Consider the following 13,751-nt stretch of genomic DNA (forward strand, 5'->3'; position numbering starts at 1 on the left):
TATAGCAGGGAGCACTGGACTTTTGCAGAGGTTTGTTGCAAGAGGTTTTGGCCTGTTCTAGAGAAGATTGCTAAGTTCTAAATTAGTTTGTGGGCTGACTTGATTTTATTATTTCCAAAGCCATCACCACTCAAGACTTTCCAGCCCAATTACCCAATGAGGGAAGGAAAGGGATAACTTCAATGGACTTTTTGTTAGGGTCCACAAAGGTGCCCCTCTTTGCGACTGTAGAAGAAGAATAGAATAAGCCTTTCTTTGAATTTCTCATTATTGAAGATTCAGGAAGTTCTTGAAGGGGCGAGTGAGTGTAAGAGAAATGTCTTTATTAAATTTGTTGCTCTCATTTCTCATTACTATAATTTATCCCTTTTCAGAATAAAATCTTTTTCACTGACACATCATCAAATGAGAGACTTTTTGGGGAGAGAGATGAGAAATATTGAGCTATTGTTTGCCACTCATTACTAAGACCTAAAGTGTAAATATCTGATGGAAGTGCACACTTTTAAGATCCTGTTTCTTTATTGTCAGATTTTCTTCTCTAACAGACTGGTGGTGTGTTAGTTGATGTCAGGTGAACTACGACAAAGTTTCCTTTTAGTTTTTTCTTCTTAGGAGATGTTTGTTTTGGCTGTGGGTAAACTGAAGCCACATCCATTTTTTCCCCCCAGTGGACATTATAAAATGTTCGTATTTAGTGCATTTATATGAGAGGAGGGTAGTAGCAGTAGGAGGTGGAGAAGACTCTAAAAATTCGATCTAAGTCAAATACTGAACAGATGTGAAAACAAATCGAAGACCCACGCTCATGAAACGATTTCCTTGTGGTCAGCAGTGAGAGGGCAGCGCAATAGCTTCTCGGCTTCTCTTTTTATGAAGATAGGTCTCAAGAATGAGAAGATGGTTGCCATCTCCTCTTTATGGAAAAACTTGCGAAGCAGGAAATTTGTTGATGTGTCATATATGCAACTTTCGCTCTTGGAAAAAAGTAAACACCAAGGAAAATAAGACATAATAAAAAATTGCTTTGTAACTCCCAAAACGCTATTAGCCCGTCCTCAGGAAGTTCCTTCTGCAGCCCAGCATGACCTCAGGCAAGCTTCCACAGATAATGATTATATGGAATAGTCATAATTACTCAGAACTCATGTCAAGTCCAAGATCATGTAAGACACAGGGCGGAGTGACTTTCAAACTTTTCACTGTGACTCACAGTAAGAAACATTTTAGCGTTGGACCCAGCGCATCTACATTTAGAAACGTTTTAGAGTAGGACCCACACACATCTGAAACACAAAATTTGTGCAAAAACAGCAGCTACTCTTACTATGTTTAACGTACTCCCATTTCTTCTCTTTTTTATTCCATTCGGCTTTATTTTAATTTAAAAAGAAAAAAAAAAGAGACCTTGTTTTCAACCACAAAATCGATTTCCCTACCCACGAATGGTTCATGCTCCATGGTTTAAAAAGGTGACTCCAGTCTGCTCCTAGGAGCTCCCTGCCCGGAAGTGCCTGCTGCCCTCAGGTGAAAGCTCTGACCACCGACCTGTGCGTTCTCCAGCAGAGCTGGCCTGGAACCTTTTATTTTTTTACGAGTTCACGAAGCCCCGACCATCCTCTCTGTCCGAGCCAGTAGTTTGACAGGAAGAGGGAAGTTTACATTTGTGCCTCCTCAGCCTTGGTCGTTAACACTGGAACAGCTGCTGCCTGATTCTAATCAGCTGAATCTGAGCTCTGCAGAGCAGGGTGTTTTCCTAGATCCACGGTAATGCTCCATCTAATTCTTTGTTATGGGTTAGAGCGGAGCACCGACCTTCCGAGGATATGAAATTTGGGGGATGTGGCCAGGAGGGAAGAAATAAGAGGAAGAATGAAATTTCTTTTGGGCAGGAGGTGGTGAAAATCACCTTAAGGAAACAAAAACAACCACCTCTGCCTGTAATCGAATGGTGATTTGGAGTGGGAGTGGCCTTACGTATTTATTTAGTTAGTTGTATTTATTTCACCTTCTACATTCTGGTACCTACACCAAGCTAGTTTGTATGAAAAGAAGAATCGGATCCATTCAGAAAGGTTCTAAAGAATAGATAGGAAAAACAAAAACAAAAACCCATAGTCCAGTTTAGAATTGGACTCATCTGGTGTGTTTATAATACTACACACTGCCATGTTGAATTACATTGTCATGGCTTCTCTTTATCTTCAACATCGTGTCCTAATTCATCTGCTTCACAATGTCAGTTTTGCAAAGTGTTAGGGTAATTTTTGGTAGGTAAAAATGATGTGGTTAGTCAGAGAGTCTTCTGAAGGGAAGGCTCTTGGCCATGCAGAGGAAGCAGGCCTTTCTCAGGAGAGAGACAGAGTGAGACAGAGTGAGACTGTGTCATGAGCCATGTTCTTTGTCTTCACTGCGTCTGTGTGTGTGTGTGTGTGTGTGTGTGTGTGTGTGAGCGCGCGCGCGCGCGCATGCGCGCGTTATTTCACTTCTCAGGGTCTATTCCTGCAGCGGCGCGATAGAAACAGTGACAGGGTGGTTGTGAAGAGTTTATGGGGAGTACAAGCAAAGTGAGCCCTGGAGCGTAGGAAGCCAAGACTTCGTGGTGTTCATCATCTTATCCCCAGTGTCTAAGACAGCGCCTGGCATATAATTGGCGCTCAGTGAATATTTGACAAATGAATGAATAAATAATGTTGGCTACAATACTAATTATTATAATATAAGAAAAAAAAAAGAGGAGACAGGGACTGGTCTGGGCTGAGGAGATGAGAAGAGCACATCTTTCGAAGAATTTATTCTGAGTTCGGGAAAAAAGAATCAGTTGTAGCACAATCTTACAATCTCCGACTGATTAATTAGCACGAGTATGCTAGTAGGCGCTGGTGATGTCAGCATAACTAGAAGTGGTTCCTTCTGTCAAGGAGTCACAGTCTGGTTGGATAAGGCAAAGGTTAAAGCACAGCACCGGGGATATCAACAGGAAGGACCTTCATATCACACTGGGCTGGGACTGGGGACAGCAGTCCAGGGAGCAGGAGTTTGGCAGGATGAACGGGCATTAGACCAGCAAAGGAAGGGCCGAGAAGGACTTCTGATGCAGAGACGGGCCCCACCCAGAGAAGTCGTGGAGGTGGGGGAATGTGAGGACACCACCTGCACAGTCCAGCATGGCCAGCACAGTCTTGAGAAGGGAGCCGGGTTGAGAGTTCAGGTCCTACTGGCCCGGCAGGGTCTGGGGTACTGAGGCGGGTGTTCCCTATCCTGAGGGGAGTGAGAGCCATTGAAAGATTAAGTAGGGGTGGTTTGCATTCGCAAAGATTTGTGCAGCGGAAGTGGATCACGGGGTACGGCAAGGCGAGAGGTACACGGGTGAGGAAAACTGGTTCTCCTGTGGTGGTGGATAGGCCCACATGCCATAGTTTGGGAGGCCTCCCAACTGTGGCAACTTAATGGTGGCAAACAACAAAAACAAAACCTGAGTTCAAAGAGTAGACCTCTGTTACAGACCTTTGTTATTATTATTCACGAATAACAACTGCAGTGGCAACTGAGAATAACCTAATAATAATTCCACTGCTACTTTTATTATGCAAACAGAAGCCTGAGCTGCTGACTTTTCTAGCAACTTTTGCAGGACATTTAAATCCCTCTAGCTGGCCCTTTGTTCCTGTGTTGCCATGGAGTGTCAATAAGCCCAGCTCAGAATAACCCAGGCGGTGAAATGCGAGGTACAGCTTGCTCGCTGGCATGTTGGCTGGCCAGGTTATACTGTTTTCATCGCTCCCGTCTTGGGAGGAGCACTGGGCAGCTGGTTGCCCTGGCAGCTGTGAAAGGTGTACGTCTCTTGGCTGCCCGGAGTTTGAAATGCAACCCAGGCTTGCCTGCCTACTGAGCATGTGCGGCTCCCGATTGAGCTGATAGCAACTGAAAATAGCCCACTGAGCACCTGTCCCTTACACACCAGCCCCTGGCCGACTGCCATTTAGGACAGTGGGGACTCAACTTGGTGGATAGGTGAGGGGCTGTGTGGATTTTAATGGTTCTTAGGAAGATCTTAGAAACTTTGGCCCTGGCTGAAAAGGAAGAAGAAGAAGAAAAAAAAAAAAAAAAAGCAGCAGCCTCTTCTGAGCAGTACTCTTTGGCACGTCTGGGGTTAGTGGGTGGTCACGGTGGCTGCATAATATACAGTATGTGCTGAAGACACCATACAGTTCTCTTTGCTCAGCCACAGTGTGGTCCAGTAGACTGAGAGAGAGGTATATGTTTTCTCTTGGAGATAATAGCTTTCCTGAAAAACTCCTGGAAGGTAGCCATCCAGGGTTTATACTGTTTCAGTCTTAGAACGGGAAGGCATGGCGTTAAACTATTTTGTTTGATTTTCTACCTGTTCTTTAATCCCCAGTGATTGTCAGTAGACCACTTCTGCATGGTGTCTCTTTGCTAGATTATTCTTTCTCAGCAGTCCAAATGCGGCCATAGAATAGAATCACAGCATGTTATGGGGCTGCCTGTGCCCCTTTGGGAATCCTTCCCTTTCCTTCTGGGCTTTCATGTCTTCAGCGGGCTTGCCATTGTTGGGCACAGTTGGCATGTCAGTGTGGATGGAAGCGGGCTCTGGAAGGAAATACTTCTGAAATGACTGGGTGTATTAAAGCTACTATTTAAAAGTGACCCTTCAGAGATACTTGGGTTACCTTCAGGCTATCAGTGCCCTGCAGCTACAGGAGCTGATGGGAATCTGTGGAAAGTCTGGCCTGCTGCTTTCGCCTTAGTTTGTGTTTAGATATTCTTGCTCCCTAGCCAGTGGCCTCGTGACACATCTCAGATTTAGCTGCCTTTCTTCTGCCAAGGTTCAAGATGATTGTGGAAGCTGGGAATGGTATGCAGTGCCACAGAGATTGGGGGCGGAGGGGGAAGAGAGGGTTTGAAAAGCCAATTATGGTCCACAGCACTCTCAAAAAATGCTTTTGGTGTCTACCTTGAGCGTAGGCACCTGGAGCCTTTCTGCGGGCTCAGGGCTGAAAAAAGAATAAGCTCAAAATGACCCCCACTCAACCATGGCCTGGTGACTGCAGGATCCTTTAGTCTATTGACTACTACGCCAATCTTCTTAAGCGTTGAATTTGGGAGTTAGCGGCTTCTTGTGGACCATATTAGTTAGACTGATAGGGAAAAGAAGATATGCAAAGCAAAGATGAAGCTAAAGGCTGGAGTACAGATGCCCAAGACATGTATTCATGGGATTGAAGGCATGGGATTCCTCTCGTAATTAACCTTGCCCTGGCGTTCTGGACCCAATAGGGCCTTAGGACGTGAGTTGGGAAATTGGGGGATAGGGTAGTAGCGGTATCGGAGGCTTGAGCAGTGCCCCCACTTTTTACCCTCGGATAGCTTAATCTCTTGTGCTTCATGCAGGCTGTAGAGAATGTAGTCTAGAAATCCCCTGTTCTCTCCGTGCATTTTTCTGGGGGTGGGGTAGAATAGGGAGCTAGAGAGGAGGAATTTAACTAATTGTGGACATTTTTACCTTTGACTCCAGGTACTGCATTGCCTAGGGGCTGGCATCCTAAGACTATTGTTCAACAAATTGGAGCCCTGCCCATCTTCTGAGGGATTTATCTCTGTGGTTTGAAAGCTTCCAGAAAGGTTGTTGGGGATGTGGTGGTGGTTTGTTGATTGTGAGTAAAACCTTGAAGGCCAAGTCACCGGTAGGGCACAGAAGGGCAAATAGAGGTGGGAGCCTTGTGCTGAGTCCACACTATAGTTCCTTTCCCATCATCCTATACCACGCAGAGCCCTTGGTTAAGGTTTTCTGTAACGGCAAAATTTTCAGTACAGCGCCTGGCTAGGAAACCCTTACTGGAGCAGCCGTGTACTCCCTAGTTAGCCTGTGGAACTCACATGAGTCAAGCACACCTCTTCCCACACTGTGAACAGGGCTTCTAGCCTCAACATTTGATAGACGGTTACCACATCGCTGGTTCTCTTCAAATCCAAATGACAAAGGGATCGCTTCTCTGAAATGTTTATAATCAACCAGGTCTTTTTCTCTCCACCCTCAGGCTGTGGTACTCTCTGTTAGTCTTCCAATAAGTGGAGATTCACTCAGGGCCAGGCGTTGTCAATATATGCGGGTGGGGTGGGGATATTTTCTGGTCTCCAAGAGAATTCCTTAGTAGGTAATTTCCGTTAGGTTTTGTAATCATTTGTTTTTCTGAAGGGAAGATTGAAGAAGTGTGAAGACATGATGAAGAAAGGGGTCATTATTTTCCCCCTGTTAAAGAGTTGCTTCATTGACATAGTACAAGTATTAAAACGATGTCTTTGCTACATTCTGGGAATCGTAAAACGCATGGAAAAGACAGACCAATATTGTCTTAGGTCAATACCCCACAATGTTCTTTAACTTGTTAGTCACTTAAACACAGACCAAGTTTTTGGCTTTGAAATAGAAGGTGTGGCTGCTGCAATAGGGCTTAATTTACAGGGATTATTTCAGAGACAAGGAGTCAGCTCAGACACAAAATAAACAGATGGCACTTTTTTTTTTCCCCCTCTCAGCTTCAGCAGTTCAAATGCAGGATGACTTAGGAATCCTTATCACCTTCAGCAAAGCAAGAAGGGGAAAATGATGTAATTCAGTCTTTCCCTACTCCCTGCTGAAAACGCCATTACTTTCACTGATAGGAGAAAAATGGCAGCAAATACCAGGGGCGTCTTTTTCACTGCTGAGCAGACAAGTCCTGCATGACTCCCCTAATGTGGCCGGAGGCCAGGCGCTTACTATGTTTTGATCATTCTGGTCACCTTAGCATCAGAGTAGCCGAACGTCCTCATGTCAGCCATCCAAGGAAGGACCATCCATACAAGCCCTGCTGTTCTATTAATGTGTTAAATAAGTCCTTGTTTTAGGGGCTCTTGTATTTTACCTCTTTCTTCTAACAACCAGGCAGACAGAACACCTACTGTACCACACCGCAAGTATTAATTTTCTACACTTGTAAGCCAGAGTAGGTGAACAGATGTGACGCTATGGCGAACTCCTCTAGGAAGAAATGGCTTGCACAGACATGCTGGCTCGGTGACTAAGCCTTGCCTTAAGATCTCTGCTGACATTTAAAGACTTTATAGGCTCAGTCTGCTCTGAAAACCAGCATCATGTCTCTTCCCACCTCTAAATCCTTTCCGTGAAGAGAAAATTCATCCGGAAGCAAATATCCATCAGGCTTGTACTCCTGTCAATCATTGAGGCAGGCGAGGGCTCTGTAACAGCAGAGTAGGGTCATTCCCTCCCCTCATGGCGCTCCTAGTCCGGAGGAGAGACTTGGACGTTCAGTAGCCAGACAGACACATGCATGTGAGTGTATACAGGTGGTTCTTACTTTAAATTTGAGTGTGTGAACAAAGGCTTCTTTAAGAGAAGGTAGATGCTAACTAGGTAAATGGAGTATAGGCAGGGAGGGAGGTAAGCACTCCACATGGAGGAAATTCCCTACCTAAAGGACCTGATATCTTGGAACAGGGGAGGCCTCCCAAGAATGGAGGGGATAATAGGGGAGCCTAAGGACGTGGGGATCAGCTCCACCAGGAAGGACTTCTGGCCACATTAACCCTCCCGTCTCTCTTTGGAGAGTCACAGAAGACAGAGAGGATTACATCTGAATGGGGATGTGATTTGCTCGGTTCCAGAACACTGGAGGCAGGGTACATTTGTAGCTATCATCAGTTCAAAATCTTGGGAATCCTGAAATCATTTTATGTCATTGTTATTCTAATTTATATGTGATCCTATTCAATCTTTCTTAACTCCAAGAATATGTTTTCTTCTTCGCTTTACAACTTTGCCAAGTATCTGTTTCTCTGATCAGGGGTAAACAAACAAACAAACAAACAAACAAACAAAAACAAATGGAATTTGGGTTCCCTAGATGGGGGTTTTATAATGAGAGCATTTAATGGTGTTTGGGGTACCGTATTCCCAAGCATATAGCTTGCCTTCTCACCAGACCATCAAATGCCCTTCACTAGGCATTGCAGACTGACCTTTGTGTTTCTGTCTTAGGAGCAGGCTTCTGGCAGTGATACCTGGCATTGCAAAATCCATCACTGAGCCTTTGTTTAATGCCAGAGATCTCAAATGCTTTCCGATTCTGGAGAAGTGCCAAGCTGCACTTTCAGATTAGGAGGCCATGGAAGGGCTCCCATATCTATAAGCCTAATATAGGCTGTCATTTCAAATGAATGAGTCGTTTATACTGTTGGAAGGAGTCCAGATATGTTTGGGGTTCCTTTTTTAGCCTATATAGTTCTGAGCTATCTGACTTTTATAATAATAGTCTAATAACCATATTGTCATCTGTGCTACTTGGAGGTGAACCTCTAAGAAATTCAGCCTGTTCCTTTTGCTGACCTCTGGGGTGATAGTTGCAGGCTGGTTTACTTGTAGCAGTTTCTCATTTGTCTTTTGTGTCAAACTTTAGTGGGAGATGTGAGGTTTTGTGCACCATTTAGAATGGTAATCAGTTTAAATGCTTTAAAGCGTTATGGAGTGCATGACTGAGAATGTGGGGGATAAGCCCATGGTGGTGTGCTTAGATTTCTCAAGTCCCACTTAAAACATAAATGTGAAGATTTTTACTCCGAGGTACAAGAGCATCCCAAACTGTGGACAGACGTAAAAAGTCCACGATGCTCTCTGCTCTGCTTCTTCCTGTGACAACAGTCTGTCGTGAGGCTACGAGAGTAGGTGTGCACAGAGGATGAGCCCAGAACGAGATCTTTTAAGAGGTTTGGGCTTCTGAGCCTGCACCTCTGGTTGTGGAGCCAGCCCGCAGTCCTCCCAGGTGGCGTCAAGAACTCCCTGCGGCTCCCAGCCAGACCTGTGAGTGTGTTTGCACAGACCTGGTCCTGGTGATACAAAGGGCGCACAGTGCCAGCCATAACACTGAGTAATGCTGGGAGGTGCCTTTTAGAACAAACAATGTGGGTGAGGTTCGCAGAGAGGGAATACCTCTGGCTTGACATTTAAATTACTGAATTATTTAAATGAATGTCAATTAGGTGGAGTAGACTTGCTGCCTTCTGCCAGGGCACTTCCTAGTTGTTTGCAGAGGCAAGTGCAAAGGGCTTCATATCAGATACGGTGTTTCCTGTCTGTACTGTTGGAAATCAGTCACGGAAGGTGATTATCCATTCCTTGGTGTACCTCGATGTGTACTATATGTACGTCACTGTTGGAGAAATCTGAGGTCCACAGACCCTTACCCGTGGCCCTAAAAGGGATTTTGTAATAGTTCTGTCACCCTGCGTGCCCCCTACCCCCAACCCACCCCAAATAAAAAATCACAGGCCCACACATGTTATGGTTATTCCTAAAATTGGACAAGACTGAAACAGTGAGACATGGGCATTCTGGGGCCTGCTCTGTTCCTTAGAATTGTGGATGTTGAGATATGAAAATGCTGCTGTCTTGCTTTTAACCTTCTTTGTTGAATTAGTAATCCTAGCTCAGAAATCTCTTTGGCATCTCTTCGACTAATCCACTCTGTCAGATGAAACTGGCAAAGTGGCATTTAACTAATGTGTGTGTGCATGCAGGCATGTGCGTGGTGTATGTGGTCATTCTCATATTCTTATGAATTTAGGGTCTGTGTTTATATCTGGCAGTATATAAAAAATAGATTCATGATGGGCTCTTCTAAGTAGTTATACAGAAATACCCAACTTAAGATTAAATGTTGGTGAGAAGCAAAATTGGACGTGAATCTGGTAAAGCCTGTGTACTTTCCCATTAGCTAACAGCCGGACTGAGCTCATGGTTCCTCATATCAGAGATTAAATTAATTATCACATAGCACTGACAACTGTCCTTCTTCCCCTTTTTTCTTTTTCTGGATTGTGGAGGTGAGGATATGGAAACTCTAGTTTTTGACACCTTAATAAGAATTACCTGTTTAAAGGTAGTCAGCCCTCGGCCATCTGCATACATACAACTAGTAGAGGGATGTAAAGATTCAAGGAGAGTGTTTACTAAATGAATGAATCCCTTTGACTCCGTTTATGACCCCCACAGGATAAGATCTGATTACAGTTTATAACCTGTCATGCCTCATAGTTGGGTATAGTGAATTGACCTTTACTGAAGTTGGTATTTACTCAGGGCTGCTCAATTCTGGCAAAATTCTGTAGGTTACATTCCAAACATCTGTCAGGCCATCCCCACATCCTGTCAAAAGCTAGAGACCTTGGAAGGGGGGTCCACATCTTAATGTCTGTGAGCTAGAGTTCAATTTCAGCTCTAATTTTATTATCTATCTATCTATCTATCTATCTATTTTTAAGTAGGCTCCACACCCAACTTGGGGCTTGAACTCTTGACCCTGAGATCGAGAGTCATATGCTCCACCAGCGGACCCAGCCAGGCACCCCAGGGCTCTAATTTCAAGAGCAGAGCTCACTCTGAGAGCACATTAAAGAAATCATTGTTGTTGTTATTTTATTATTTTTTTTTAATTTGACCTTTTTTATTAGAACCACAAGATGTTGTTAATTCTTCTTACCAGGACTGTCCGTTTCCATAGGATCAGTGAGTGAGGCCTCTGTTGCCTACGGTTACTTGTTTGTGGTTGTTCCTACTGCACCATGGGCACCACGAGTTGAGGGGTGCATACTCCTCAGTCCATTATCAATCCCTGAACAGCTACTCTCTTAACGTTATTTTCATTTACCCTTTCATCCTCACACGAATCCTTCAGCCCCAACCCAGTGTCAGTAGACGCAACCTCTCTAAGGATGTATATCCTGGGATAGCTTTGACCTCTGAAAATATTTAGGATTTTAAAATACATGTTTGTGTTTCAGATTTTCATACATTGTGTTATGGCACAGTTTTCAAATATAGTATTTTGAATTCCCTGCTGTAGATCACAAACAAATCAACATGATACCGTTAACCACCCCTCCCCTTATCCTGCCCATCCATTTCCCTCCAAAGAATCATCACCTGTTGGGCAGCATAGTTGGCAATGCTCAGCCCAGCTTTGTGCCATTCAAGAGTGGCAAGCATGTCTAGACTCCTTGGAAATATTATCTTTCAACTCACTTTTGGCAAGTGTAAACTTTTGCTGGGTTATGTCAACAGATATATATGTTTCTCATCCTCATAGAAATAGATTGGTGCTGGAATTTCTCTAGGCAGGGAAAATAAAGACTATCTTTTGGCTCATTAAAATTTTTGCTCATTAAAAATGTCTGAGGCTCTTGATTCTCGGGGGTGAGACTGGTGACATACATACACTGTCAGCGGCTATTTTGGATCTCCTGCTTTCAGGCATGTCTTTGCTCTTGGATGAGCCCCTTGTGGTTTTCAAAAGAACTAGCAAGTCAATTATAAATAGAAGGCTTGTGTCTGTGTGTCTGCATGCACTTACTCTGTGGGATGAGGCACCCACATTACAGTGGGTAGTGAACTATTTTTCACTTCTTTGAAGAGGGAAGAAGAAAGATTAAGAACACTTTTCTCTTTTTGAGATAACCCACGTCTCTACAAACACCCACACAAATCTGTGTAAATGAACTTGACATTTCAAAGACCTTACCTTAAGGTCTCCTCTTGAAAGCGCAGCTACCCGACCTGTTATTTTAAGAAAGAAGTAGTTATCTCACAGACCTGCTACAGAGGGTTCAAGAATCAGAAGGCAGTCACTCTGTGCCATAGACCTTTGGAGGGAGCTCTGAAAGCTGAATTTCTTTATAGGAAAACTGCTTTGGAACCTCTAGGACTTGGCTGTTTACATTCTTTCTTCACTTTTCTTCCCTCCTAGTGCAAACTGTTGGGACCAGCAAGTCTGAACTAATCATTCTCACAAGGGAGGAGAAAAGAAAGAGTGATTTGAAAAATTAGGTTGCAAAAATTAGATTGCAGATGTTTCCAGAAGGAGACAATTAGGAAGTCTGATTAGGTGTGCTTCACTGATGGACAAGGCACATCTTTCCATCACACCTTAGACCTAGCAGGTGTTGACTGCTCCTGTGGTCTCACCTCTTACCTTACTTTTAAAACATTGCTCTATTCCCTTTGTCTCCTTGTACCCTCATCTTCAATAATCAGTGCCATTTTTTTTTTTTTCCTGCCAGGCAAACATGTGTAAGCAGTGATTAATTTCCATTGTAATCAACATGAAAACTTCAGTGTTGTCACTATTGAAAAATTAATCTAAGGCATCTAGCTGGAAATATTGGTAATAGACATTTGTAATTACAGACTGCATCCTTGTAAACTCTCGATTATACTGGGCTCTTGCAGATAATGGCGGGAACACCAGCATTCCTTGTATTACTAGTTGATGGATTAGTATGGAGTTAGCAGGAACTGGCATTAACAATTGCCCTATACTTAGGAGCCTTTAAAAAAAAAAAACATAAAATAAAGGTGATGAGCATTATGTCCTGGAAAAAACATTTTATTTTGATGTAAGAATTGGGATGTGAGAGCCCATCAGGCTGAAGAGAATGTGAAAACCACAGTGAGGGGAAGTTCATTCTCAGAAGCCTCTGAGTACATGATAACTATTCTTTGGCCTGGTATGATCTAAAAGAGCACACAGTTTGTATAAATGTGTTCCTGTACTGAGAGGCGATTATCATTTGGTAGTTGGTCAAGTGAGAAATACAAGATAACAAAATGTGGACATCATGGCCAGTGATGACACTTGGCCTGACTTGCTGTTTGGTGAATGTGTTGTAATGGTCTTGGAGAAACCATCTTATTGCCCTAATGGGGGTAAAACCCATGTAGTGATTTCTTTTCCCTTCTTGCTTTTTTGCAGATGAGAAGCCCAAGGTAAACCCCAAACTTTACATGTGTGTGTGTGAAGGCCTCTCCTGTGGGAACGAAGACCACTGTGAAGGCCAGCAGTGCTTTTCCTCACTGAGCATAAATGATGGCTTCCATGTCTACCAGAAAGGCTGTTTCCAGGTCTACGAGCAAGGGAAGATGACCTGTAAGACCCCGCCATCACCTGGCCAAGCTGTGGAGTGTTGCCAAGGCGACTGGTGTAACAGGAACATCACGGCCCAGCTGCCCACCAAAGGTTCCCGTGGACTTTTCTATTTCTAGATCAAGGGTTTCTGTTAATGTTGTTCTGTGTGGGTTAAAGATGGAAGTAGCCACAAGCTTTTCCTCCTACTCCTTGAACTAGAGGTCATGGGTGACAAGGAGGGTAGCTATAGATGAAGAAGGGAAAGGCATGGCCTTTTGAAGTCTGAAGGGGGATAAATATCTTTGGGCAAGTGAGCAAGATGTGTCCATCTTGGGGAACAGCTTGGGTGACCAGATCTCTCTTGGTAGTCATGAGCAGGTGAAGAGCTCCAGATACCCTTTTCTGTTGAGGAGCCATGGTGTCATAATTTATGAAACAGTTTGGCTTGGTAAATATTCATCTCTTTGTTGAGTGTGTAGGAAGTAAAATGGAACATAAGAATCCAGTGACTGAGTAGAATATGTTTCCTTCTTTTTGAGGAAAGAGACAAAGCCTCACTAACCTTTGCTCCCATATCTGATTTCCCAATGAACCATTACTGAAGCTTGAAGCTGGGTAAGATTTCACATGTAGTTTCTGTGGAATCTTTTTCCATGTTGTGTTCAAATGGATTCCATTTTCAGTGGAAATCAGTGTTTCTCTGAAACTGTTTCCCCATAAAATGAGCCCTACATTGCTATCAAAAACTAATGTTCCTTAGTCTTTGTAGAC

At 43.8% G+C, this 13,751-nt stretch overlaps 1 protein-coding gene across 2 annotated transcripts in view; it reads left to right on the forward strand.

The window, feature by feature from the left end:
* ACVR1 (activin A receptor type 1) overlaps positions 1–13,751 on the forward strand; it is a 141,190-nt gene that overhangs the window by 77,615 nt on the left and 49,824 nt on the right. For both annotated transcript variants that reach the window (XM_049615612.1, XM_049615613.1), the window contains exon 4: positions 12,828–13,091. In XM_049615612.1, coding sequence (XP_049471569.1) covers positions 12,828–13,091 — 264 coding nt within the window. The remainder of the gene's footprint in view (positions 1–12,827; positions 13,092–13,751) is intronic.

The sequence above is a fragment of the Panthera uncia genome (assembly GCF_023721935.1).
Source record: "Panthera uncia isolate 11264 chromosome C1 unlocalized genomic scaffold, Puncia_PCG_1.0 HiC_scaffold_3, whole genome shotgun sequence".
NCBI classification, from domain to species: domain Eukaryota; kingdom Metazoa; phylum Chordata; class Mammalia; order Carnivora; family Felidae; genus Panthera; species Panthera uncia.